The sequence below is a fragment of the Coturnix japonica genome, chromosome 11 (assembly GCF_054131305.1).
Source record: "Coturnix japonica strain WE chromosome 11, WE-NBRP24, whole genome shotgun sequence".
Lineage (NCBI taxonomy): Eukaryota > Metazoa > Chordata > Aves > Galliformes > Phasianidae > Coturnix > Coturnix japonica.
This window is the reverse complement of record NC_140673.1, coordinates 12,869,041-12,896,931: the sequence shown is the minus strand read 5'-3', so window position 1 is coordinate 12,896,931 and position 27,891 is coordinate 12,869,041. Positions and strand designations below refer to the sequence as shown.

The 27,891-nt window shown below is 35.7% G+C and overlaps 1 protein-coding gene across 1 annotated transcript in view; it reads right to left on the bottom strand.

The window, feature by feature from the left end:
- The window catches only part of DPYD (dihydropyrimidine dehydrogenase), a 308,967-nt gene that overhangs the window by 244,424 nt on the left and 36,652 nt on the right, over positions 1–27,891 (bottom strand). Inside the window, exon 3 of the mRNA XM_015870373.3 lies at positions 25,598–25,680. Coding sequence (XP_015725859.1) covers positions 25,598–25,680 — 83 coding nt within the window. The remainder of the gene's footprint in view (positions 1–25,597; positions 25,681–27,891) is intronic.

Sequence of the window (27,891 nt, the reverse complement as noted above, 5' to 3'; positions counted from 1 at the left end):
GGGAGAAAAAAAAATCTTCTATCTTAGGTTTTACCTTTACAACCTGAGTGGAAAGAATTTTCACATCCTCTTAAGAAGATTAGACAAAAGAAAGTATAGGTCATATTTCCTACTGTGCTGAAGCTAATGGCATGAGAATGAAGAAATTTTCTGGAATGGTTCATCAGCCATTCTGGCTAATATCTCAGATAAATGCAGCTCAGAAAAAAAGTTAGGATGCCTTAATAAAAAAAATCTGTTAACGCACCATGGTTTGATATATCACTTGTTCTTGAGTATGGGGCATTATATCACTTTGTGAATTCTCAAACTGTTAGATGCATGTCAAATGCAGCAATCCTGGGACTGCAAATGTAGCGCAACTGAAAAAGTGTGCCTTTCCCATTTCCCAAAGGCACTGCATTTTCAAAAATCTGCTGGAAGGATTTAAATATTTTCTTCTGATAGATAGTGTCTTTTGCTACAAATGAGGAGATGTCTGCCTTTAGGCAATTCTTTTACATAGTTATTTGAAAACAATTACAGAAAAACATTAAAATTGATTTATGTAAAAAGTACTCCTCAAAGATCCAAATAATACATTCCTCACACAAACAGCCTAGGAATCATTATAAAACACAGCTTCTTTTCCAACCTTCCTCATTTGCCTGCTCTCTCTACACAAAAACACACACAGTACTGATGATCAGCAACTTCACAACCGCTCCTAGAACCCAAGCTAAAGTACTACGGTTTTAGCATTTCAGTTTACTAATGCAGAAGCACTAAAGGTTTGGTGACTAGATCTGATAATTTCCAGTAGCTTCACACCTCAGGTTTTTAAGAATGCTTTTATTCAGACTGTGAGTCAACAGTCACAAGCCTAACTTCCTTACCAGTCCACCTTCTTTAACATCAAGGGCTGCTGGTTGCTTCCTCTACCATATTTGAACATCAGAAGAAGTGGATTCATAAAGACTCATACAACTCTTATTGAGGCTTCTTTGGAATAAGAATCCCCTGGCATCTTGGTTCAGGAAAGTCAACAGACATGTTTAATGTTCTCCTCTGCCTTTACTAGAACTCAGTCACAGCAGAATGTGTTCAAATCTTGGGTTAATATAAACATTTAGATGGTGAGTGAGGCTGCATCTTCATCAGATTACTTTCTCAGTCAGGACTTGTCTTGCTAGCAACTTCAAAAGCAGTTTGCTCACCTGCATGAAGGCATCTCAATAACATCTTCTAGATTGCATGAAGCAGTATTTTCTGTTAGAATTCCATTCCATCTACCTACCAGAATATACATTCTGGGGCTATATTTTCTGTGAGAATGTGAATACTGCGACGTTCTTCAGTCAAGATAGGCATATAAACTACTTAGTTTCAAACTAAATTATGTAGTTCAATGAAGAATGTAAATATAAATAAATAAAAATTATAATGTTAAATTATTAATTGGTTGTGCAATATGAAGCAGCAGAAAAGGAAAGAATAAATTAGTTTAAATACACCTGGTCACTTGTAATTCAGTCAGTAATTTTAGTTTTCTCTTTGCAAGCCTGGGGAAGCAGAAAGATACAGTTACTCTTTCAATTACCCACTTCACTATGGGCTTAAAAAATACTGGATGTGTATCACGACCTGTAACACACTCTCAGAAATAGACCCAATGTATTATTTTAAACACTTATCTGACTGAAGCAATTTTCTTCATAATCAAAAGATGATATCTTTTAACAATCATCATAGGTATTTCATTCTGGATAGAAATGGAGAACAGTATATAAATCTTTTCTTCATAACTTCATTTCCATGACTAACTCCTACGAAGGCCAACAGATTTACAGAGAGAGATCTGACTACTATCTTTCATAGAGAAAAATCAAAAATCCTCAAATGTCATAAAACTAACAAAGAACAAAAAAGAAACAAAATTATGAACAAAATTTATTTGCATTTTTTGAAAGATCTCTTCATAAATCAATTTTGGTGATTTCTGTATACTGAAATCCTAAGGAACTCAACTAATTTTTGTTTACAAAATACATAAAACTTTATCCACAGTTTCAAACAGAAACAAGATAAATACAGCACTAAATAAAGTAATATAACCCTCCAATTTTTTCAGCAAAGGAAGCAGTGACACTGCTCTGTCAATGTTCTACTACCTATAGTGCATGGAATTTACTAAAATATACTTGAGTATGCCTACTAAGGTTCATAGTGCAGTGCAAGATGATGCACTGCCATCAACAACTAACACTGAACAACAAATTACAACAAAAAACAGATTACGTACATTAGGTTGTGTATTATTCTTTTCAGTTTGTTCACTTGCTCATTTGTAAAATTCAGTAATTCACAAAAGGGTCTCCCTGTCATTAGTGTAAATTAGTAATTTTCTAAAAGGTAATTAAATTTACACCTTACATTGTTGCCTTTGTAAAGATAAAACCTATCACACAGACAAATGAAATTTGAGGGTGATCATTCTGAACCCGAAAATAGCTGTAGATTCAGACATATATCTCAGTAGTAGCCTGAGATATAATAAGATTGTGATTTAATTTCTCCTTTCTAGATATTATGACAAAAAAATAAAAAATCACAAATTCCAGCATTTTCAACATAATCACAATGCAAGTAAGGTAAGTCAGAGAATGCAAACCATCTCAACTGGAGTTAAAACCAGTTCATTTGGCATCTGTGTGACAAATGCCCTCAAGAGTTACAGTTTTGATATAAGCAGCTCATAAGGGCTCATGCTACTGTGTCATAATACATCATATTTAATAATTTACCATATCTATAAATGACAACTAAGGACTAAGGCACTGAACATTTTAGCAGCTTTCTGCAGACTACACCTCGAAAATCTCTTGCATCCAAGCATCCTAGCCAACACCAGAACAATTTCTGGATACTCCTCCAGACCATTATGCAATTTACTGCTTTCTTAATCTATTTAATAAAATCCTTCTGATTTATTTTTAAGCTTCCGTGGATCAACTGAAGAACCCTCAATCTATTGCTGCACATAAGCAAAATCTCGACTGCAGTGAAGTTTCTAGCTTCATTGTATAGTAAAGTGAAATTATGGTAATGTTTTCTGCTCGTCTTTACTTGTGTTTGTTCTGGAGAGTGAAGGCAACTTAGCAGTTACTTTGATTTTAGAGGTAAATCATTGAACATAAGAAAGATTGTTAAGTTTCAAATGTGCAACCCTTATTGAAAGCATTAATGATTATTAAAAATAATGCATTTTCAGGCTACTGCTGAAGTTGGAGGCCAAATTGAAAGGAAGAATAATCTGTAAACAGAAGCTGTAATTTTATATGTCAGTGAAATTCAGAGTTCCTTGATGACATATTTTAAATATCCTTTGAGAAAAAAGAATACTGCTTTAATAAATAACATCAAGTAACACCAATTACTGCTTTTCATGTCACATACTTGTGAATGAACGTTGACCAGAGCACCAAAGCAATTGAACCAATTTTAACGCCTGCATGAGAACAAGCTGTATGCAGTTATTAGACAACAAATGTTCTTAATGTCAAAAGAAAGTTTCTTTCTAGCACAAAATCCTAAAGCACTGAATATGCCGTTTTTCAGATTTTGCTAGAGATAGGTGTAGTCTCAGAAAGGAATACCATTATAATGACAGATGATAACATACGTTTTATATTTAGAGTGACAGAAGTGTTACTTGTGAAATACCTCATTAAAAGAAACTTTGGAAAAGTTTGTGGGTTTTTTTCTTCATAGTTCAGACAAGTTTTTACAACAGTCACTGCTAAAATCATCTAACAACTTTCAGGATGAACAAAATAGCAATTGGTATTAAAAAGAAATTAGTTTATTATTTAGCATTTTTCATTTTCAGGAAACTAAGTCTTATTTCATGGACAAGAGGTCTATTTGCATTTTAAAATGTATGATGCAGAAAGTATGTTTGAAATTACCAATAATGAGGAAAAGACTTGATAGCTTTAAATTGTCCATAATATTCAGTTCACTCAATATTGTCTCCAGTGTATCTAACTACAACATTAATTATTGCAATAAACAGTATGTTAACGCAATAATGAGAAATCCCACAGATTAATTTTTTAATCTATCTTTCCCTCTTATCAATTTGATCTCTTAGATCTAAATATCAAAATAGCAATCATACACAAAGGTTCTCTATTCATTTCAAACAGAAAATAAGGTATAATTTAGCATGTACACATACCACATCATAACACTAAAGAGCCATTTTGTTTTACATCTAATTCTGTTGCCTATTTTTCCTAAAAATACCAGAAGGGTAATGAATGTTGACAGACTGCATTTAAAATATGCTGAACAAGAGACAGTGATTTGTACACTGTGATCACCACATGGAATAACATAATTTAACCTACTCAATATGTTACCAAATGTATCGGAAGCAGTAATAGCATAAAACTTCATTTTTCTTAGTTAAACAGGAAAAGAAACAGGGTATGCATATATTTATTAGAGAAACAAAAAGTCTTTTCCAGTTGTATGGAACACTTTGAAGACATACTCTGCATGGTACAATCTCACTTTTTGTCTGAATTCCATGTTAGCCATTTTTCTCTTACTCAATTTATAACACTTTATTACAACATACTACTGTTCTAACTCTGGTATTCATTGCACGCTATAATAAAAGAAATAAGGATCCTTCTTGTTGATACAATAAGGTGTGATTGAAGACAGCAAGAAAGTGTGCATTTGTTTGCAATAGAATGCACAAATCTAATATTTTATTTGTATTGGGGCTGGCACAAATCACTTACTAACAAAAGCATTAGTGCTATCCTGAGGCTGCAGACTGCAAACAAACAACTTTGAAGAGAAACTATCCTGAAGGAAACCTCCACTTTCACCTGTCATATAAAGCATCTGTCTATCTAATGCAAGCTTAAAGAACTGAGACTGTGGTATCTAGTAATTCTAGTGAATACCTTTGAAGGCATTCGGGAGAAAGGGAGTTTGCAAGTAGGAAACAAATCTCTTCTATCTAAGCAGACTTTTAAACTCAGTAAGTTGAAAGTACAATTTCTAAATTAAACAAGCTATAGTATTTCCACAAAGAGATATGCAGGAACACCAGACCTTTGATTTTCCTTGTTTTCAGCCAATACGTTAACAAAAAGATGTTGACTGAGTTCACCCTGCCAAAGAGTAACCAGAAAACAGTGTGCCCCAGGGAAGACCGCCCTATGTCTTTAGCCATCAGTCTCTTCTGTAAGCTGAACTTAAGGGTTACCTAAAACAAACTGATGAGAAATAAAAAGGACAAATTTTTGCAAATTACATCACCAGATGAGCTTCAAACCCACTACTTTTAAGAAATCCTTTACTCAGAGATCATAGAATACCTTAGACAGGACCTTCAAAGGTCATCTAACGCAACTCACCCGCAATGAACAGGGAGATTCACAGTTAGATTGGGTTGCCCAGGTCCTGATCCAGCCCTGCCTTGAAAGATTACAGGGAGGCCCCACCACTTTTCTGGTCAACCTGTGCCAATGCCTCACCACACTCACTGTAGAAGTCTTTTTCCTTACATCTAACCCAAAACTACCATATTTAGGCTCAAAACCATTTCCACTAACTCTATCACTACAGACTATGCTAAAGAGCCTGTCTACTTTTTTTCTGTAGCACTCCTTTTGATACTGAAAGGCCACTATCAGGTCACCTGGCTGCCTTCTCTTTTCCAGGCTAAAAAGCCCCAGCTTTCTCAAGCTGTCCTCACAGGAGTGGTGTTCCATCCCTTGAATCATTTCCCTGGACCTCCTCTGGATCTGCTCCAACTGGTCTGTGTCTATCCTGTACTGAGGACGCCACATTTGGATGTAGAACTCATTGAACTCTCACTAGAGCAGACAGGTAGGATTGCCTCCTTTGACCAGCTGGCCATGCATCTTTTGATGCAGCCCAGGATATGGATGGCTTTTCAGGCTTCAAGAGCATATTGCTGGCACATCCAGACTGCCATCCACCAGCACCCTCAGGTCTTTCATCCCCCAGCTTGTATTGGTAGTGGATAAAGTCTCCATGGACATCCATAATTGACAAATGTAAGAATGACTTACAAATTTATTAAATTTAAGTATTTTTTCAGCAAATATTTTAAAGTAGAAATATTTCACATCACATCTTCTGAGTTACTACAAGTAAAACAAGCAGCTGACTTCTTTTAAACCTTAAAGGTAGGAGAAGGCAGAGGGATGCTATACACTAAACAAAATGTCTTTTGCACAGTCATAAGTAGTTTTGGTTAATTACTCCTAATATGTTAGACTATTGAAGTTTTAATCAACATAGCCCTACTCCCGTGCAGATGTTAACATCTGTAAAAGTTAGTGCAATTTTACCTCCTCCAGGCACTGTAGCACCTGGAGAAGCCATGGGGAAGGCAACATGGATTCTTACTGAAATTACAGCGGCAGCTGTCAGCTCAGGAGGAGGTACATGCCGACGCAAACCAGAAGGCAGCTTTAAATGAACCCACACTCTTCTTAAATACACTCTTTAAGCAACACTGGGAAAAATGTGATGAGAACACAACTTACCAGATGACAAAAAAAAAAAAAAAAAAAAAAAAAACAACTTAGGACAAATATGTTTAAAGCTTTTAAATTTACCATGCAGATATATAAACATCAATTTTGTACTCGCACAAATTAATATGACAGATACATAACAATGCTCATGGCAAAGTAACATATTTGGAATGATACAATATCTTAAGATTCAAGAACCAGGACTTTGACATTTCCACATAGATGTTGTTTAATATCACAATTATTAAGTTTAAAAGAAAAAAAAAAGTTAAAATCATTTTTATCCCCTCTTTTTTTGTGTACCTACAAGCAGTAAATGAGGAGCGAGAACATACTGAGAGAACATTGGTGCAAGAATCTAATAAACATGTTACTGGATACTACAAAAGCTGTTTTTTTCCCTCCTGCATTCCAATCTTGGAGCAAAGAATTCACTGACAACCTACACTGCTACAGCAGAAAGGGAAAAATGCAAAGCTGTATCACCACTATGCCTTTAGTTTGTCTTTCAGGTGATTATGCAAATACTTTCCAATGACAACCACTGAAGTAGGGATTCACAGGAAGGCTAACTTAGGCTAACTTAGTCAGCTCTGTGTCCAAACAATCTAGATGTTTGAAGTTTTAAAAAAAAAAAACAAAAAAAAAACAACAACAACAACTTAGGCTTCCTTTAACTTCATAATACTGGAATGCTACCAAAATAAAACCCAGCAGAATACAATGCTGATCATTTCAATATGCATCCCAGATACACCTCAGTAAAGCAACATGGCTCATGAACTAAAAGAAATCTTGCCATGTATTAGTGCAAGAATGACAGTATCTTCCTTGCTTTTATAACAAGTTACTGTCAACCTCTTACAGCTTCTACAAAAATACCCTGAGATTTCCATTGCAATTAATAACCAGAATGTTAAAGCTGAGAGATGAAATATGTTTAACATTTTTGTTAATACTCTCAAAATCTACTTTTGCAGGGAAAAAGGAAACAGCTTCTGGACTACCATTTTGCAGCAAATGACACAGTAGGCACAAGGGTTCCGAAAATATTTTCTAGTAATATAACTTATTTCTCAGATTTACGGCACTACTAAAAAAATTATCACACAAAGATCAACATCTGTTCTTAATTTCATTCTATGAAAACAAAAGATAAAAGTTGAAAACTGTCCATCTATTTTCAAGCACCCATTGATCTCAATAGCATGCAAAAAAATAAATCAATATTTTATATTACTGAATTTACAGATTATCCTTTTTACTTGTTCAGTGCTCACTTAACATCACTGCTTTACTGTACAGCATCCTTCATTCATTTCTCTGCCATATTTTACTGTTTCTGAATTTCTCTGTTACAACGCCAGGGGTGTGTGCCCCAGAAGGTTGTTTTTAAAGAAAAATGCATACACTGCAGCCTGAAGAGACACACTCAATAACAATCATTAAGAGTCAGAGATGATCATTCCAGTTACACTGGCATTTAAACTGTTTACAGTGCAAATCTCCATGGCAGCATAAAAAAAAAAAATGACACTGGGATGGCCTCTATCACAACATCCCTCTCCTGGGGTCTCCAAGTATTGCATCCAGCTAAATTATTTTGAAAACTTAATGCCAAAGACTTAATGAAATTATGATATCAAAGGAAAGTGTTCAAAGATGTTTGTATTCAAGATCCAGAACACAAAACTGCATCTCATTTTGACACTGGTTGAGGTAAAATGGGTTTACCCAAAGTTATCATTCCACTATCATTTGAAGATCTTGAACTGAGTTCATAAACAGAAACAATGATTAAATATAATCATGTCTTATGGACATAAAACTACTAATGCATCTCTTATATTATCTTTGCTTCTCCTTTCCCTTTTTGACAGGATCTGACAGGATCAATGGGGAACAGGAAGACACTTAGTTTGGAAATTCACTGTAGAGTTCATTCAACCTTTAGAACATGGGTGTGCAACTTTTTGGCTTGTCAGCAAGTGAAGCGGAATTGTCTAGGGCCGATAAATGTCAGTGTGTGCCACATGGAGGAATACAGTGACACATCTTTCCTTCATATGTACTCCCATGTCAGACATCATTCTGTCAGACTGCCCCTCAACGGCCATCTGTCACACAGCAACAACATGTGGAACCCTCCTATCAGTATTCCATTACAGCTGCTGCCATATCACCTACATCCATGTTATCATAAGCCAGCATAATAAAACAAGAGGCACTACTTTCATGACCAGCCACCATAAAATATATTGTATAATTAAAATATATAAGTAACAATTTATGTTAATTTCTAATTTATTTATTTTTGTTATTGAAACATTAAAAATAAAGCTATGAAACAAAACCAGTTTTACAAACAAGATTAAAAGGTCCTACCAATGCATCAGTCTGGTTGATGGCAGCAGTTGCAATTCATAGTGAGTTCTCAAAGCATTCAGAGATTCTGGATGAAGTTTTACTCCCCTTGTGTTTGATCCTTGAAACCAGCTGTTCACAAATGCACAGACTGCCAAAAGTGATGACATGAATAAGGCATGACTGTGAAGTGAGAGATATTTCTCTCTGTTAAGACAGGGCTTATACAAATCTGGTAAAGATGATCAAATTTTGGATTGCAACTCTATACATTACCTGTGAATTTTCAAACGGAATGTCATCATATCAACTGAAAATGGAGAAGCAAATAAGCCAATAAAAAAAAAAAAAATCTTTTAATCTGTTCTCGAGTGTATTTATTGCAAAAGAAAGTAAAGCTGCATATTTTTGGTGTTACAGTATTATGTTTAGTTAATGTATCAAAATGCAGAAAATATAGTTGCCACCACTTTAGTTAGCAGTGCACTGCACCCACCTCATGCCAGTTAATAGCATACCAATGTTAGGCTGGTGCTGAGTGATGGCTGTGCACCCAGGCCAAGCCACTTGACTGGGTAGAGCTATCACCATGATGGTGGCATTGCAAGCTGCACCAGGCTGCCTGCAGTCTGTGAGCTGGATACGCTTGCTCTTAAATTGCAGAGTAGAACAAGTGCTCTGGCACTAGTAGAAGCAATGCATAAATGTCTTTAAATTACCACCATAGTCTCATTACTTACAGTAACTTTTGACAGAGATGGCCATCTAAAAAAATATTCTCATGTTAATATTCTCAATATAAAAATAATTGGTCCACTTATTGTCAATATTTTTATTTTCAATAACTTTGAAAAATACATACACTCTTTTGAACAAATGAATATTATCTCAAAATCAAATTATCAGAGGAAAAAAGGTCCAAACCAACACTTCCAAAGATGTAAGCCAGATGTTGCATTCAATAGATGTATCTATTTCTACTTAGCATGGCATGAAGCACTTTTAGATACTGTTTTACTCCTAAATATATATATATAGTACATTACTCATTCTGAGAAATACTTAGCATAATATTTTACAAATGGAAGAAAATAGCTACTTGCACATACATTTGTGACTCAAAGTGATCATTTAAACAATGACACCCATCCATCACAAGTATGCCATGGTGAATGCTTTTTACATTTTTTTTTTCCATGCAACGAGGGTCTCTAAATATCGAATGTGTTTATACCACATCAGGCATTCCTGCCTGCACATCAAACTGGTGCTGATGTTCATCAATTTCCTCATAGTACCTCAACTATTTCATCGTACATTAATATCTCTACAGCTTCCAGAAAGAGATGAATATAATCTTTTCTTGAAGGCCAATAAAAGACTGTCCTGATGGGTGCCAAATTTGATCTCTAAACCTTGGGTGAGCATACCCCAGTAAAATGCAAATGAGAAATGATTAAGCATCTCCTTTCTTTTAGAGCACCATAGAAGGCCATTAAAAACAAATAGAAAAACAACTTACAACTGCCTGTGTGTGGAGATTATATACACACATATATGTATGTATATATATGTGTGTGTGTATGCACACACACAAAACACAGTTTTGTTAGATTCCATTTTTTAAATGATGAGTTGTGACTATTTGTGGTTCCTTCTCCAGTTAGTTTTTCTTACTGGTTATTCATCTCTGATAGGTACACTACTTAAAGCTAAAGACAGATCTTTTCTGAATGCTATGGAATATGACACAACTCCATAACCATTTCTCCATAGTCATTGGCACTCAAACATTCCATATGACCATGACCTAAAACTAGGAATAGATTGAAATGTAAGAAAGCAATGCAGGTTTTAGTTTCGAAGTATGGATAAAACATGCTTAGTCTGATCTGAATTATTGCAGTATTCTTGTTAAAAACTACCATCTGTCAGAGATTATCCTATTTTACACAGAGAGAACATACATTAATTACTAATCCTATTTCATAGAGAAATGTACTTACAAGATCAGAACTATCCTTGGTGTGAAAGGAGTATTAGTGTTCTTACGGAATAGTCTCTGGATTAAGCTCAGGATGGATCCCTTGAACCCTCAACAATGAAAACCCAAGCTGAATCAGGTAGGGCACTGGCCTCACAACAGGGCATCATTACATGAAAAATAAAAAACAGCTGCATTTCCAGGAGCTGAGTTTATCCTCATGTGCCAACATAAAATCAGCATGCAGTATAGATATTTCACTTGCAGAGTGAAGTACCACAGCCCTACATTATACATACACTAAAGCATGCATTTAAGTTTAAGCATTTGGCTTAAGTTAAAATTAAGTGAAAGAAGTAGGAGCTTCTTTGGTATTCCCCAAAGTGCTCATTGCTTTCCTGATTCTTCCACATGTGCTGAAGGAAGAGATTCATATCTGCAAATAGCACACTGATGTGCAGACTTAATCCACAACAAGAACCTGATGATTATTAAAAGTAGAAAAAGAAAGCTCTTCAGTGATCTCAGTGAGGGACAATGAAAAGATACCTTTTCCCCAAGGAATTCCCTAATCACATATTTTCTAGAGAAGCTGCTAAGCTTCAGGTTCCTGCTTTAAGGCTTTTCTTAGTTTTGTTAAATCTGTTCTGTACTGTTTGAGTGTACAATGTCATACATTACCATCAATTAAAACTTAATTACCACTTCAGTTTGTTTTCTTGGTCAGAGGCAAATTGTGCAAAGCATTTTGCAAAACAACTTCTTGCAGGTTTAAGCATTTTCATGAGAAAATACTATTTTCTGCTCAGTTGTACGGAAAGAGTATTGAGCAAAGTAAATAACAAAGAAGTGTCACATGGAAGTAGCTGAAATTTAAGAGCAACTCACAGTCCCAGGCTGAGTTAGTAAAATGGATGCCAGAAGTTCTGTCTGTCAAGAACAAAACTGAAAGCAGTGATTCGTAAAACTCAAATCCTTGAAACAAGAAAATGGAGGATTCTGGATGACCTGAAATTATTCTAACATCCACAGATCCTGAAAGTTTCTATTTTTGTAGTCATTTCCTGTGTTACTGTCCATCTTCCTGGGCAACAAAGAGGTTAAAGTCTTTCCAGAACCAGAAAATGTTCCACTGAAAAGGTACCAAAGTTGCCAAGCATGGAGGGATAGTGTTTTGTACTAACAGCACACAATATAGCTCAGATTTAGGTTGCTACATCAGTTTCAGTTGCCTATAGTTCTAACAGGAGCCTCAAGAACCTGCTGAAAGACCATTCCAGGGCTCTGAAGAGGTTTGCACTGACTATGCAGCAGCAAATCAACTCAGTTATTATGTAGGTTTTGACTCTCTATAAATAACTAAGTATGAATTTGCTTCCACAGCAGTTAGATCTGGGCTTTAGTGCTCAGTACGCTTTTGCTTAGCACTTTGAGTGCTCATTACTAGCTAGACACTGGAGGAAGCAAGGTCAGTCCAGAAAGTCACAAACTTTATGACAACTACAGGTAAACTGGAGGAAAAAAATATATATATATATTCCTAAATATTATATATATTCCTATATATATATTATACATTATATATCTATATAATATTATATATACAGGAAAGCAGGAGTACCATAATTTTGCAAGGGCATGCCAGAAAAAGATCAAAGTGCTTTATCTTTAATGTGGAAGGTGGCTTTCTTGAGTAGATGGTTAAAACCAAAATATAGTCCACTTTTTCCTCCTGTTTCACCGGCAGGGTAGCTGAAACTGGTCATTGAGTAGAAGGGAGGACATTAGAAATCCACAAAATTACTGAGAGGCTAAGACAATTCCCTTACTTGAAAACCAGTAAGAAAACACGTCACATGCAACACAAAATTATCGCCATAAGTCCAGTGAACCTATGAGGACATAAATACAATACACCAAAATGCATATAATCGTGTCTCTTTGTAAGTAAATTATTCCTAAATATCAGTGCAGAGCTTGCCAGACATTTTTATGCAAGCAGCTTTGGAGATGCATTGCAGGTATGTAACAATGAAACTGTCCATCATATAGCTCAAGTTCATTGTTACTATTCATTAATATGAATATTGGTGATATTATGAATTATTATATTGATACATTATTAATATGAATTTAAAAACTGCTGCTTATTATATTTATTTCCATTAACAAAATCATCTTATTATGCAATACATAATGAGCAAAACTGCTCATTTGGATCATCAGGTACATTAAGACATTTGATTTTTATGAACCATTTGAGGTTTTTGCTCATTACTAACAGCAGTGAAAGTTCCCAACAGTACCACAACACTCCCTGACCTCCCTGTTCCATCCAAAACTGGGCCAATGAGCACACCTCTGGTGGCTCTAAACCTTTAATGACTTGATTCCACAAGGTTGACTCTTAAGAACAGCATGCAAGGATTGCAGCAGACTTTCCAGAAGCTCTTAATTAGAACAAGCTGTTCCTTCCAAATGAAACTTATATGGGTTAAGCAACATCAAACCTGAGCATTACTGTGGTGTTAAATATTGTCTTAGCTATTGAATAACTGAAAGTGACACAACAGGAGGGTAAAGGGAAGGAATTTCTAAAAAGTAGACTTTTAGAGTACTCTCACAAAAATCTTGCTGATATCCACATTAATTAGTGACTTCCCCATTCTGCAATACATGTACTTGTCAGCAAATCTCTAAGAGTGACACAATAAACAGAAATCATTCCATTAAGCCAGTCCACTAATTACCATACACTTTTTCACCATTATTTATCATGCAGATAATAAACAAGCAAGATCATAGGTTTATTTATCTTTTGACTATTTCCTCCTAGATCATCAATTGTATGTTTTACATGCTTGTGCTTTAGTCCGTCAGTGAAAATCCTCAGCAGGTCATAACAACTCTAACAAAAAATTCATTAAAAGGGAGAAATTAGAACCCTGCTTTCCTATTGAAGAACATATAACTAGCAGACTACTGACAAAACCACTGCTTTAAATGATCCTCCACCAGGTACAACAACTCAAATATCTGTAACATCTTGATCAGCATAAGCAAAACCTATTGAAAAACAGTATTTTGATGAGGGACAACATATTGCTTTGTAATTTTGTGATTTAGTTTTTCAATTGCCATAAAGGAATGGCATCAGAAAACTGTTAGTTTGAGAAACAGTTGACATAGTTGCTCCAAAAGTAATGCCTACTATTTATCTTAATGGAAACTACAGTAGATACAAAGAGCACAATAACACTATTTGATAGAGCAAATTCTCAGCTGCAAAACTATTTTTTTAAATATACTCATCATCATTCACTATACATTTTTCCCAGCAATGACCAAGAATCTGTGCTGAACCAGTGGATGGCAGCACATGGCTGAAAAAGCACCACCCACTTAATGGTGACATACTCACATCCACTCTTTGGTCTCCATAAACACTCAGCAAGCATCAGTGAATGCCAATAGGTGTCATTTTTTCCCACATGGAGCAACTCTATGACACACCTTTGCTTCATATGCACTTCCATGTCAGACACCATTTCTTTCAGACAAAAAAAAAAAAAAAAGAAAAAAACAACGACAAGATCTGCTACCACCTGTCACATGGCAACAAAATGTAATGGAATACTGGTGGGAAGGATCAGCCTCTACTGCCATACCATCAGCATCCACATCTGACATCATATTATGAAGATGTGTTATGTTCAGAACAGCCCTTGTGTATTTGAAGACCGACACATCATGTCTATTTTCTTTATACTTCGTTATCACTTGGGTATCCCACCTACTGTCTCAATAACTTCCTACAATTCTGTTCATAACTTAAAAAAAAAAAAATAAAATACTGGTAGCTTTACTCAATTAAGAAAAAATTTACTTTATTGTTTACTCGAAACGTAAAATAAAAATTAAAAATCAAAATCTATCATTAGGATTATTTTTCAATAAGATCATTGAATTCTCAAGTAGAAATAAATCTCTCATCTTCAGAAATCTTGTTTTCTTTTGAAATTTACCTTGCACTCAATTTTAATAATTGGAAGCTAATGATATCTATCCAGATTTTTACTTGTTACATATTATTTAATCAAGTGTCATTTCCTCATTCATTTCATATAATTGTGGCTGCATTATTTTTCTAAATGATTTGTCTCTGAAGCTTTCTTCTTTAGGATTTAAGTATTCTCATAAATTTTAAAAATCTGGTCATTAACCACTTATTTGAAATAGGAATTTTAAGAGCAGTTGAAGGTGAGCTATCCATACACAACTGCAAACTGCACATCTAAGTTCCCATCTGAAAAATCCCAATCTATGCATGAAAAAGTAAATAAATCACCGATTTGTCTTTCTGAAAAATATGTAACCCAAGCTTCAGTCTCCCAAAGAATTCTTAATTACAGTTCAAAGGGATACAAGGAGCACCTATGCCAACTCCACCACAGTATGTGACCTTGTCTTCTGTCAATATTATGCTGCAGGCATTATTTTATTGCTGTTTTAGTTGTTCTTACATACAAGGACAGTACTTTAATCTTGCTTCAGACATATTTTCCTACCTATTGATATAAGAATATGCAATGTAATAAAAATTCTCTGTCCCTTCCACCAAACAGCCTCCACAAAGTGGCAGCAAAGAAATCTGAAATCATCCCTTAACAAAAGTAACTATCCCAAAGCTCCCTTCTTGATGAAAACATCCCAGTTTCATGCTGGAAATAATGCAAAAAAATGAGCTTGATCATTATTTTGTTAAATTATCCTACAAATGCAGTTCTGATTCCAGCTAATAATAGACAGCACGGGACTTGGGGCTAGAAGTAGGTCTCAAGTATTTGTGGGGTATAAAGGCTTTTTTATTTTTATTTGAAGACATAGCCATGTTTAGATCTCAATTCAAAATTCAAAGCACAGCTCTAGTTTATAGTACATAAAGATGTCTCTGTAGCACAAAGTACTGAATCAGAGAAGGGAAAGTGCATCCCATCCTACAGTGGTGACATGAGTTATTTGCATAGTTGCCACAAAAGTAATAATTACACTGTAACTCAATGGGAACAATGGTAATTTCACAGTAGCTCGTGTTGTTGTTATCACCCTATATCCTGATAACTGTGAAATTAATTTGTGGCACCACTGTATGTGTCAGCTTTAAGCTGTTCCCTAGGTAACATTACGCTACCATAGAGAACGAATGCTTGGCAGTAAAATGGGTAGCAGCAGATTGATTATACAAAAAGAATCTTTTCTCTACATACAAATAACTTGGCAATCAGTGAAGATGGTGAGAAAAATCCTTCTCAAAAAAATAAATAAATAAATAAAAGCAATAAATGTAATTCTATTAGCTGACCATTATCCAATGACCAAAAAAAAAAAGCAAAGGTAAAATAAAGCAAGCAGATTGTATTTAGTGCCTTTGACCCATTGTTGTAACTGCAGCCAGGAAGCAGAATAAAAAACGCTGAACATTTCTTCTCCCTTCTGCTAGTCATTTTCCGCATTAACCACTAAATGTCAATTTAAGTGCAAATACACAGCACTAAGTTGCATACTCAGGAACACAACAACAGCAGAGATTATGCTTTCACAAATAATTCTAACTTCAGCTAGAAAGGCACTATCCTTTGACCTCCTGAGCACTCCATGTTCTTATGCTGTGCTACTACGACACTGAACGTAAAGGATGACTTCTGCCACACATGGAAACAATTATAAGTTTGCTGGTGAAAATTCAGTGTAATAGTGACTGGAGCTCTGGAAAACATTAAATTACAGAATTTAAGGTGGGAACATATAACTATTTTATACAATAAATAAAACACAGAGTTTAATCTTTCAAGTCTGATTCATGAGGCAGCAGATATGAGTGACATCAGATGGAAGATGATACTTTTACAAAGAATTCTGATGTATCTTGCTTTTAATCCAAGCTTGTTTGCATAGCCTTAGGAACCTATACTGTAACACCTTGTTCTCTCACTATATTCTCATCTGTATAAAAAGGTGGCAAAAAAAATAAATAAAAAATCACAGCATGTTACATACACAGACGCAGTGGCTCACCTGGAGTTTAGTGACAGAAAAAGCAGCACCTCTGTGTCAGTGCCAGTCATCAAAGCAAACCAAGGTGTTGAACAGATACTCTGATCCAGGATATCCAGGGACAAGCACATTTTGTCGCTCCGTAGTTTTGATCTTTATCTCTGACTGATCCTCCTTTTGTGATTGCTACCACACAACATTGTTTCCAAAACCCTTGACAGGTGATGTTCAGATGTGTTGAGTTATTTTGTATGTGTGGGGGGATGTTTTCCCAACCTGAAATAAAGCTTTCAAAGCTCTAAAAGCAGCTGTAGGGGCATCAAGCCAGCTTGGAAGGTCTCAAGTGTGTATTCTTCATTAAATGTTGGCACATGCCATGCCAAATTATGTCACTGCTGCGAGGAAAATTCTGACCAACCTATAGTCAATTATTCATCTGGAAGGCACTCTTGATCAGTGCTGCTACAGACCAAGTTCAACCTGTATTCTCTGCCAAATCAGCACGCACCCACAATCCACTCAGCTCTCAATCCTCCACCCCTCACCAGCATGTGAGCCAAATCCAATGAACAAGGACCCTTAGACCCAGACAACATTCACAACACATTTTTGAAGCCAGCAATCTCACTATATTAACTGCATGGACAGTTGGCTTGTGCTCTTAATGCTGGTAGGAATTACTAAGGGATTCCCTTTAGTACTGATCCCTTCTTCCAGTCCCATCAATAGCTGTCTGCAGTTACCTCTGTGCAAAGCCTTGATGCTTGGCTAAAGCACTGGTTACTTTTCTCTCATACACAACACTATCTCTTTAAAGAGCATTGGCCAAGACCGTTGGATGTTTTGTTGTTGTTGCTGTTCTTTTTTTTTTTAATCCTGTGATTCTTTTTCTGTTCTTCATTTTCTTTTACATACTTTTACATGTTCAGGTGTCAGTGCTGAAACTACCCCAATCAGTTGAAACAAATATACTTCCTGTAAAGATAAATGCTGCCAGTGACAGTCTTACACTTGCTCGATCAGTGCTGTCAAAGGCATGCAGAAATGCTTCAGAAAAAGCACGTGTATGAAACTACAGATCTCTGGAAAGCTGTAGAAGCTAGTAGCAATTACTGCTTTTACTGTAAACACAAACTCAATACAGTAAAGAACATTTCTGTAAGTTGTCAGATAATCTTTTTCGAAAAATGATTGAGAAAAATAGTAGGGTGTCTAAACAAATATCTACAATTAGAAATTTTACCTTTATAATAAAATATAACCAGAAAAGTGCAGAGCTGGCATTTTTTACCTATGGCAGTACTCAATAACCCCCTAAAATTAAATTACATCCTCAATCTGGTACTCACAAAAAAATCCCATTAGGAGATATTTAATAAAATGCCTTTATGGACAGGTTGCTCCACAGTGTGCTTGAAGCATGCTAGGACATAGCAAGGAGTAGCTTTTAGAACCACACCCCCATACTATTTATATGTGTATGTTTTGCTCAAAAAAAATCCTTCAAAAACATAAGTATTAGCAGACCTGCATGGCAAAAGGTGGCGTTGACAGTGCCTTCTAATAGGATACAGACACGATGGAGCAGCAGCAAGTAACAAAGAAGGAAAAATGTCTCAGTTTATCCGACAACCAGCACAAGCTCAAGAAAAGTGCAATCTCTGTCCAGAGATATGCTGCTCCCTCAGCTGCCAACCCTTAAATGAGCCCTCCAGACTCCACTCTTTCCAGTCATTCAGATGCATTACTTGCCTGCCTTCTCACTTGTTGCTCAACCATTGGTTCTGGCTGTGGCAATTTTGCTGTAGCACCTTTGAGAGAATTGTGGTGGGTTTACTGATAAACCCAGTACAACAATAACATTGTCTGCCTTGAAGCTAAATATTTATTTGGGGAATGACTTTAACATGATGGAAAAATTAATAAAAATGACGCCAAGAGTGAGTATTCTAGGAGATTCTTATACCACATCTCAATGGTAAAGTCACTACTGAGAAAGATACCTTTCTACCTCTGGTTTCTTCCTACCTGTCTAACTGCTGATCTTTTACTAGCTCTCTAAGCATTAAGAAGAAATGAGACAGCCTCTTGACATTTTTCTCAAATTATTTGACCAAATTAACGGAGCAGGTCTTTCAAGTTTCATCAGATTCAGCGGACTACTAGAAAAAGAATGTATGTGAGATCTATCCATTTATAAATTATGCTTAATCATTGAAAGTGCAGTGTTGTAAATGCAGCATCTACAGAGACACTTGTTTAAATATCTTTTAGAATATTATAATGTCTCAAAATTAAGATGCAAACTCTACGCAATGAAACATCAAATAGATTTCATAAGATAATTATCCCACACATTCAACCAGAGTTATTAGCCAGTACATGAAGTCTTAGAGTAACTTCCATTGCACTTCCAATCAACTGTAAACTTGATGCATTACCTTGGAAGAATGCCACATTTCCCACTGTGCTAAACTTACTGAAACAAATAGAAAGCAGCATTGCTGCGTTACATCCCTACTCTACTATTGTGTAATTGGACCACACTACAGGAACAACACTTTATTTTACAAACACTGTGTTACCATTATCAACTCCTTGTTCCATAATCTCAGCATAAGAGTAATGAATTTTTATATTACATTGAGAATTAAATTAATATGATAGAGAAAATATTAAGAGTTACATTTCAAAGCTCTGTTTGCAGCTATAATCTTAAGAAAAAATATATTTTATATGTTATTACATTGTTATATTAAGTAGACAATAGAATGTTTAGCAACACGAACAGCAAAATATTACTTGGGCCTTTCCAGTTCAGAGGTAAATTCTCCACTTTCTCTACTCCACCTGAGTAGAATTTTTAAGAAATATCATAGAAACAAGGAATATAAAGAGATACAGCTTCATACTCACTGAAATATATCTATTTCTACTAGAAAGGAGCAGAAACATTTATGCTGTATAGTTCCTGCTGGATAAATGGCTGCCTGTATTATTAAAGAAAAAAAAAAAAAAAAATCAGGCATTTTATCTGCAACTAAGTGAACAGTGGTTCTCTCCTGGAGTATTTTAAGCAGCTCTTCCCCCATAACTTTGCCAGCTACTGAAGCGGCTAGGTGCCTGGTGACACCACATATCCTAGAACGGCTATACCCACTTAAGCGAGCCATGTGGCACCTAAAGTGGTTCAAGGCTTAACCAAGAGCCAAATAAATTTTCAGCAGCAAGCTCTGATAGAAGACTCTCTCCTTTTAAGTATCTGCGTTCTTCAGCACTACAAACGGAAAGTCTTTCCCCAAATAAATATTGAAAAGAAAAAAAAACAAAAAAACAAAAAACCAGGGTCTTACTATTTAAATTTAATATTCCACCAGAACACTGATTCACTGAAAAATCTTTTCTTATTCTCCTAAATAGCCTCAAGTATGTAAACAGGATTTAGGTTCAAAAGTCCACAGGGGAAGTAGAGATTAACTCTGGTGAAAGCTTAGTATCTTGGGTCACAGTTGGACCCAATTTAATCTCTGAAACACCTTCAATCCCAGTACAGAAAACATTTCTAGGAAAATAATGATTTGTTTTTATCTCCAGAAACTCAGCACCCATCACAGTATAAAGTAGGGGGAAAAAAGTATATGTAGCTACTAATTTTCATTGTAACCAAAGTGTTCTAAACAATTATGATAACATGATCTAGTGACAATGAACACACAAAGCAAAGACATCACCAGATAATAAAGCAGTTCTGGACGAAGGCTATTTTATCCTCAATACCAATTCTGCTTTGTATACTGAACTCCAAGGAGAATACAGTCAGATGCCCACAGCAATGCAGAACCCAATGACTTCAAACGGGCACAATAGAGATAAGAGGAGGAAAAATAGATCACATTTTTAGAGATATTTGAAAACTACAGTAAGTGCCTGGAAAGAAACCAGAGCAGATATTTAAAACAGTATTTGTAAGGACAGACTGGTTTTTCACTGCACACAAAACAGAAGTTAACAGAGGAAACGGGGTGTTTTGAGTACACGTGTAGGCTGACTACAGTAGAGCTTTAATTCACGACTTACAGATAGAACAGCATGAGCTTCGACAGCTTGAACTGAAACACCAGCCTCCTTTGACAAAGCTGTGACACACCCAGCTTCTGTTTGTGTCCCAGACATTTCTTCTTTTTAAGGTCTAAAATGCCATAAGCCATTTTCTAACTAAATTGTCCAAAGCTCCAGGATATAAATAAACAAATGTCAATGATCTACAGAGAGCCATTGTTAACAGTAGCAAAAAAAACAACAACAAATCTATGAAATGTTCCTGAAACCTTGCATTTTGAAAGTAACAAAAAGGAAATCCACAGAGGGAACTCAAGATTCTCTAATGCAATTTTCTGCTCTAACAGTTTGCAGATGAGTGACTATTAGTCACTGAAAAAGGTATGACACTGCACCCACTGCATGGCATCTTTGGAGTCTTTGTGGCGAGCCATCTGCCACAGTGGTTTTCAAAATCTCTTTCAGAACCAACATCAGACAACATCTCCTGCAGTTAGCTAAAAGCAAAATTTGACTGTCACCCATATTTTTTTTTTTCTTTAAATCATAAAACTAAATGGCTCAAAAGCAGAAACAGGCTCCCGTTCACCTGAAGTGACACAAAAGCAAGGTGTTTTTTTCCCTCTTCTCCCCCACAAAACAGTTTGCAGGGACAGTACAGATAAACAGTACTGATGTGTTTGCTGTGCAGAGCACATGCCAGAAACCCAAACGAGTAGGTTACATGACATTTTGTAGTCATGTAACTGTATACTTGTTTCTTTTTTAAATCCTTAGTCTTTAACTGCAAACCAGTGCACACTCATGAAATCACAGAACCCCTCCCTTATCGTGCAATTTCTTTGGGTTCTGCCCAGCCCCAGAAACTATTTGTTAAATACATCTGAGTGTCTAGACCATATTAAAAGAATCTTGATTATTACTAACCCCAGCTTATACAGTTGTCAAGACAACAGAGTGAATATCATCATTAACAGAAACTGCTTCTATCAAACTGGAAATCATAGCTGAAGCTTCAATCCCATGCTCACATTATCCAAAATATGCAAATATATGAATGCAAAAGAAAATTCCAAATGAAGTTTGATGCCTCTTTAGACTGATCTAAACAGACAAGTAAACTTTCTCTCTTTCCCACTTGTAAATATGAAATGTTTAAATCTTCCTCTATTAACACAGAGTCTGTATAAAAATATTCAGCTTTAATTTTCACTTGCAAAGCTTTCATGCATACTAATGCAGCCAATGTTCACAAGACAGATCGTAGATTTATGCACCTACAAGGAAGACCCATTCACGTATACAACGTCTCACCAGTCTCACTAACTGATGGCTCACTGCCATAAGCCACCACACTGCCAGACTCACAGGATGCTACCCACTGTGGCTTCAGTTGTCTGACACCAAGTTCATGCAAGCTACACTAGACGCAGGCCTAAAGCATATTGCCAGTAGAGTGTTCAGGAGCAATCTATCATCATTTAAGATGCAATACAATATGTGTTGCCTGTCATGACGCCATGCTCCTCAGCAAGCTCACAGAAATAAGCTGACAGGAATCTCATGAAGTTCAAAGAAAAGGAAGTATGTTACATCCTGCCATTGGGGATGAACAACTCCAGGTAGCAGGCACCTGGAAAGCAGCTCTGCAGTCAGGTTCTTCTGGACCTGGAAAAGGTGGTGCAGATCAGCCAGCAGCATGTCTTGCAGTAAGGCCAGCATGCCATCAACCACGCTGGGCAATGCTCACCAACACACCAATGAAGGGGTTTACTTAAGCTTTGTCATTACATTAAAATATAATAAACAAACCTTTTAGACTATATTAACAACAACAAAAAAAGAAAAAAAGCCCACAAACTGAATTCTGAATTGAATGCTTTATAGAATTACCTGCTAATAAAAGTAAACCAAATTTCTGCAATACCACTCTATCCCAACTAATAAGCTCATTTCATTCAAGGTCTAAAATATTGCATGAAATAAAACTAGAGAAACTTCACATTTTATGATCTTCCAGAAAGTTTATTTTTGTATATATTTATATATAAACAAGAGCAATGATTTTCCTCTACTCCTTAATTTGAATATCATTTGGTTTCTGAAGAGCAGAAAGAAAACAAGACCCTGCTACGTTATTGGTGTTTATATGAAGCACAGTAATATTCATCAGAGAGAAATATACTGAAGTACATATTAAATTGACCATTTTTCTCAAAGAGAAATTTAAAATGGACAGTCTAGTTCCAAACGGGAGCACTAGGGGAAAATGTTCATTGTCTTTCTCATCAGGCCAAACAGTAGTACTACTCTGGGAAATCAGAGAGGATTTGGGCAGACTGCCCACTCAACTTAAGGCTCATCTGTGATCCACATATATCTGCTTAGCTATCCAGCTAGTATTTTTTTTGTTGTTTTCACATCCATATGATTTTAGTGCCTCTGTGCAACATGCAGCCCTCTCTGTCTGCTTCCTTAACCAAAAGGAAGCAAGTACCTCAATGCTTGTGTCAGCAAATCTATATCCTCCCACACCCACAGTCCAAAGTCCACTACAGTAATGGGAAAGCAAAATGAATGTTCATTTCTCAAAGATGTATTGCTAGACTAAAGTACGTTGCAGGTAATCTTGGATCCAAATAGAAAAAAAAAAACTGCCATCAAGGTGTTGTGGTTTAGCCTGGCAGGTGGGTCAGCACCACACATTTGTTTGCTTACCCTCCCCTTCCCAGTGGGATGAGGAAGAGAATTAAAAAAAAAAAATAAAGCAGAACCTGGTTTGGCATAAAGCTATTTACTAAAAGAAAAAAATATAATATGTAGTTGTAACTACTATTATATACAAACATGAGCAATGCACAAGCAATTCCTTACCATCCTCTGATCAACAAAGAACTACTTTACACTGATGGCAATTAAGAGAATTCCTGCACTGCACATTATCTGTCAGACTTTAAAATCAATTAACATTTCTCAGAATGCTCTCTATGCTACCAAAAATGACCAGGATACAAATGTACGGGTTAGCAGTGAGCTTTCGATTTTGCGTGATGTAGAAAATTCTCGTGATCTTACATGGCCCTTGTAATAGATGTATAACCTTTGAAATGCCAAAGATCCCTCCTCAAGTGAATGTTTATCACTAAAGTGCTGTCAGTTACCAAGTTTTTAAAAGATTAACTACGCTGAGTCATGTACTGCAAAACACTGCAAACCACCCATGGAATGTTGTTGCAGGAGACCAGCAACATGAAATCCAGCTTGGGGAAAATACTAGAAGTAGCTTCACACACCATATGTTCCCTAAACCTCTATTTTAAGTCATTTTCCATTTACTGGCACTACAGCAAAGATCTATGTACACAGAAGACTGACCACACAGGAAGAAGACAGGAAATAAAGAGCAAGAAAGCAAAATTAGAAAGGCTAGTGCCTTTTTATTTGTAACATTAACTTTCAAGAAAGGAAGGAATGTAATTGGAAGGTAATAAGTAAGGCTCTTAAATAGGCAGGTTACATTACACATCACAGTATCTTTACAAACAGTTACTCATAACAGTGCTCATAAGCCAAGAGCATCATGAACATCAAGTCATTCAGAGTCATGAAAATAAAGTCATTCACAAACATCCATAAACGTAAAGGGATTATGAACAGAATCAAAGCAAATGGTTTTAATTAGTTTTGAGATTCTCCTCAATATTATTGCCATTTATACTTTTTACTGTGCAACTCCAAGAATTTACTCATATCAAGCAAGTGAAATGATTTATTGTATATTACTACCCAACTTTCAAAACTTAATAAAGCATGTTCATCCAATTTTATCACACAGATAATACTAAAATTAATATTCTTTCTGAATGTATTTAGAAAATTATTTTAGAAACTCTGTCTCTATCCTGCCTCCTTTCAATCCCTGATCGTTCCCTGTTTTGGGCACTATAGCTCATGAGTTTCTTTGGAGTCTTGTACCAAAATACTCAGCAATGCAAATAAGGGCAGCAAAAAAAGATTGACTTACTGACAACTTTTAACCACCCCTCTAATAAGCATTAAGTGATATGAGAGTATTAAGCAAAATACACATCCCTGCAGTATATGAAATACCAGATGCATTTTAAAATTCTATTAATAAAAACAAAATTATGTAAAAACAGTGATAAAATCTGAGTACATAGGCCACCACATACATAAAAATCAAATCCAATTTAGAAGCAAACGCAGGTTTGTTCAAACAGCATTGTACAATTTCTTTAACACTTACAGAATTCAGATGAACAGTATTTTCATTCACTCACAGTTTAGTATAAATATAAAGCAAGGCACCCCTTAAGCATTTTAAATAACAAATTAAACATTTACGTTTTTTACTGTGCAGTCAGGCTTAACATTTATGCAGCTTCAAAACCAAAGTACAGCCTCAAGGGAAGCCTCTCCACTGACAAATTAATACCTTAGAGAATAGAGCTGAATGGTGGCAATGAACTCATTTGTTCCCCCAATAATGAAGAATGACTCTTTCTTTACCACATCTGTGACTGTTGCTATGGTGACCCGGACTTACCTCATTGCTTCTCGAAGTGCTCCTCGCTCACTAAGAGTCGTGTGCTTGATGTCATCAAAATTATTTTCTAGTTTCTCACAGTTCTGAAACAAATGGAAGAATCCATGTAAGACTCTGCAGCAGTATACTGTGCATGCATTAGCATTATTCAGCATCATGCAAACAAAACTGATTTATATTATGTAATCTCACAAATTATGCATTTTGTTTTAATTATGCAGTAGTCATTAAAAAGGCACTGAGAACTCAGAAACAAAGTAAACATGAATCTTACACGGTTGTCATGGAAATCATCTTATAAATGTTCCATAATTAAATGTATAGATTTTACACTTAAAAAGAAAGAAAGAAAATTCTCCTTTATCAATACACAAAGCAACACAGCTACTGCACACACACAGAAAAGAATAAAAACCTAAATACGAATTTAAAATAATAGAAGTTACAGATTCCTTCCCAATGAAACAGGCAGTGTTGTTAGAACAAACCAAGCTTTTAATAACAATCTTGAAAATGACAAGAACTAAAAAGGTTCTTCATAGAGACCTCAACCACTTAATATATTTTCCAGATTAGAATTCATTGCTATTCCTAAAGCTGATGTGAAGACAAACATTTTGTGACAATAAAAGAAATAAAATCCATATTCCATTACTTATTTTTAACCGTCCAAATAGTTGCATTACTCCAGAGTGCTGACACTTTCCTTCTACTCCCATACAGGCAGTAAAATTGATTCAGAAGATGCTGGGTAATACAGAAATTTGCATCTGTACAAAGTGAGCGTGAAACACAGCAAACAAGAGTTCTCCGATCATCTGAATCATCCAGAAGATTTTACATGCTCAAGGCTCTGAGGTATCACCATCCTCTGCAACACCTTCTTCCAATACCAAAACTTACCTCCGGGAGGCATAACTTTGCCACGTGGATTGAGAAGCAACAAAAGTTGCAAGCAGCTTTAACAGTTATTATTGAAAACAACTAGAAAAGCAGAATTATCAGGCTCTTCAAGTGGGATCTTTAGGTAGAACACGTGAACTGTCAGTTCATATGCACTCACAGGTTTTAATACATAAATTAATGTTGAAGTCCATATCTAAAGTTGTAATAAATACAGTAGAAGTTATTATTTCTTTCTATTATGTATCAATTCTTTATAATTATACTCAATTAGAGGCTACAAGAGCAATATTGGAGAGGAAATAATTAGATATTTGTAAATGACCTAACTTTCTTTGACCAGTTATTTTTAAATTTAAGTTGTAGATGTTTCAATACAAAGTTTTAACACTTCAACAATATATCTCTGAACAGGAGAAATGAAGAAGTCTACATTCAGAACTCTCAATTCTTTTCTTCCCATACAAAAATGAAACCATAGAATCATTAAGTTAAATATTACCACTAAACCATGTGATTAAGCACCACATCTACCCTCTCCTTAAACTCCCCTGGGGATGGTGACCCCACCACCTCTCTGGGCAGCCTGTTCCAGTGACTCATCACTCTTTCTGAGATGAAATTCTCCCTGATATCTGATCTGAACCTTTCCTGGTGCAACTTGGGACAATTACCTCTTGTCCAATGATGCATGACTTAAGTAGAAGTAGTAAATCTTATGGCTAATTTGATATTTGTGTTTATATTACAATCAGATGTCCTTTGTATGGCAAAATCCTACTCAAAAGCTCAAAGGGATTTCACAAAACGGGGAAGCTCATTTAAAAATACTCAAAAGAAACCCAAACTGACAATACTAATATAGAAAGAATTCCAGATTTATCAGTACTAAACTGAAAGCATCTGTGCAAGCATACAATCAAATTTCACATCCTTCAGGAAAACAGATCAAGGGAAACAACATATGGAATATTGCTTCAAGCCCTGAAAGACTAAAGCCCATTTATTAACAGTCTTGTGCCACTGGCAACTCACCATAGGTTCAGGAAAATCTGAGCATCATGCAGTTCATTTCTCTTGACTTTGTGATATAAAACATGTAAAGAACTGACAAAGGATTGAGAGCTCACAAGATTTTATCAAGCAGAACTAAACCCTCTCTTTACCCTATAATCTAAAATAACCGATGGTGTTTAAGTGGGAAGTGCTAAAATGAGTAAGTCACTGAATGCTTTCCAGTTGGTGTTTCTCATTTGCCTATACAGACCATTCTGCATTAATCAATTGAAAGGCAATAAGGGTGGCCAGTACCTAAAGAAAACTCTGTAATCATATACACTTGCATAAATATTCCTTAAAACAAAACAAACAAAATCACAATGATGTGGAAG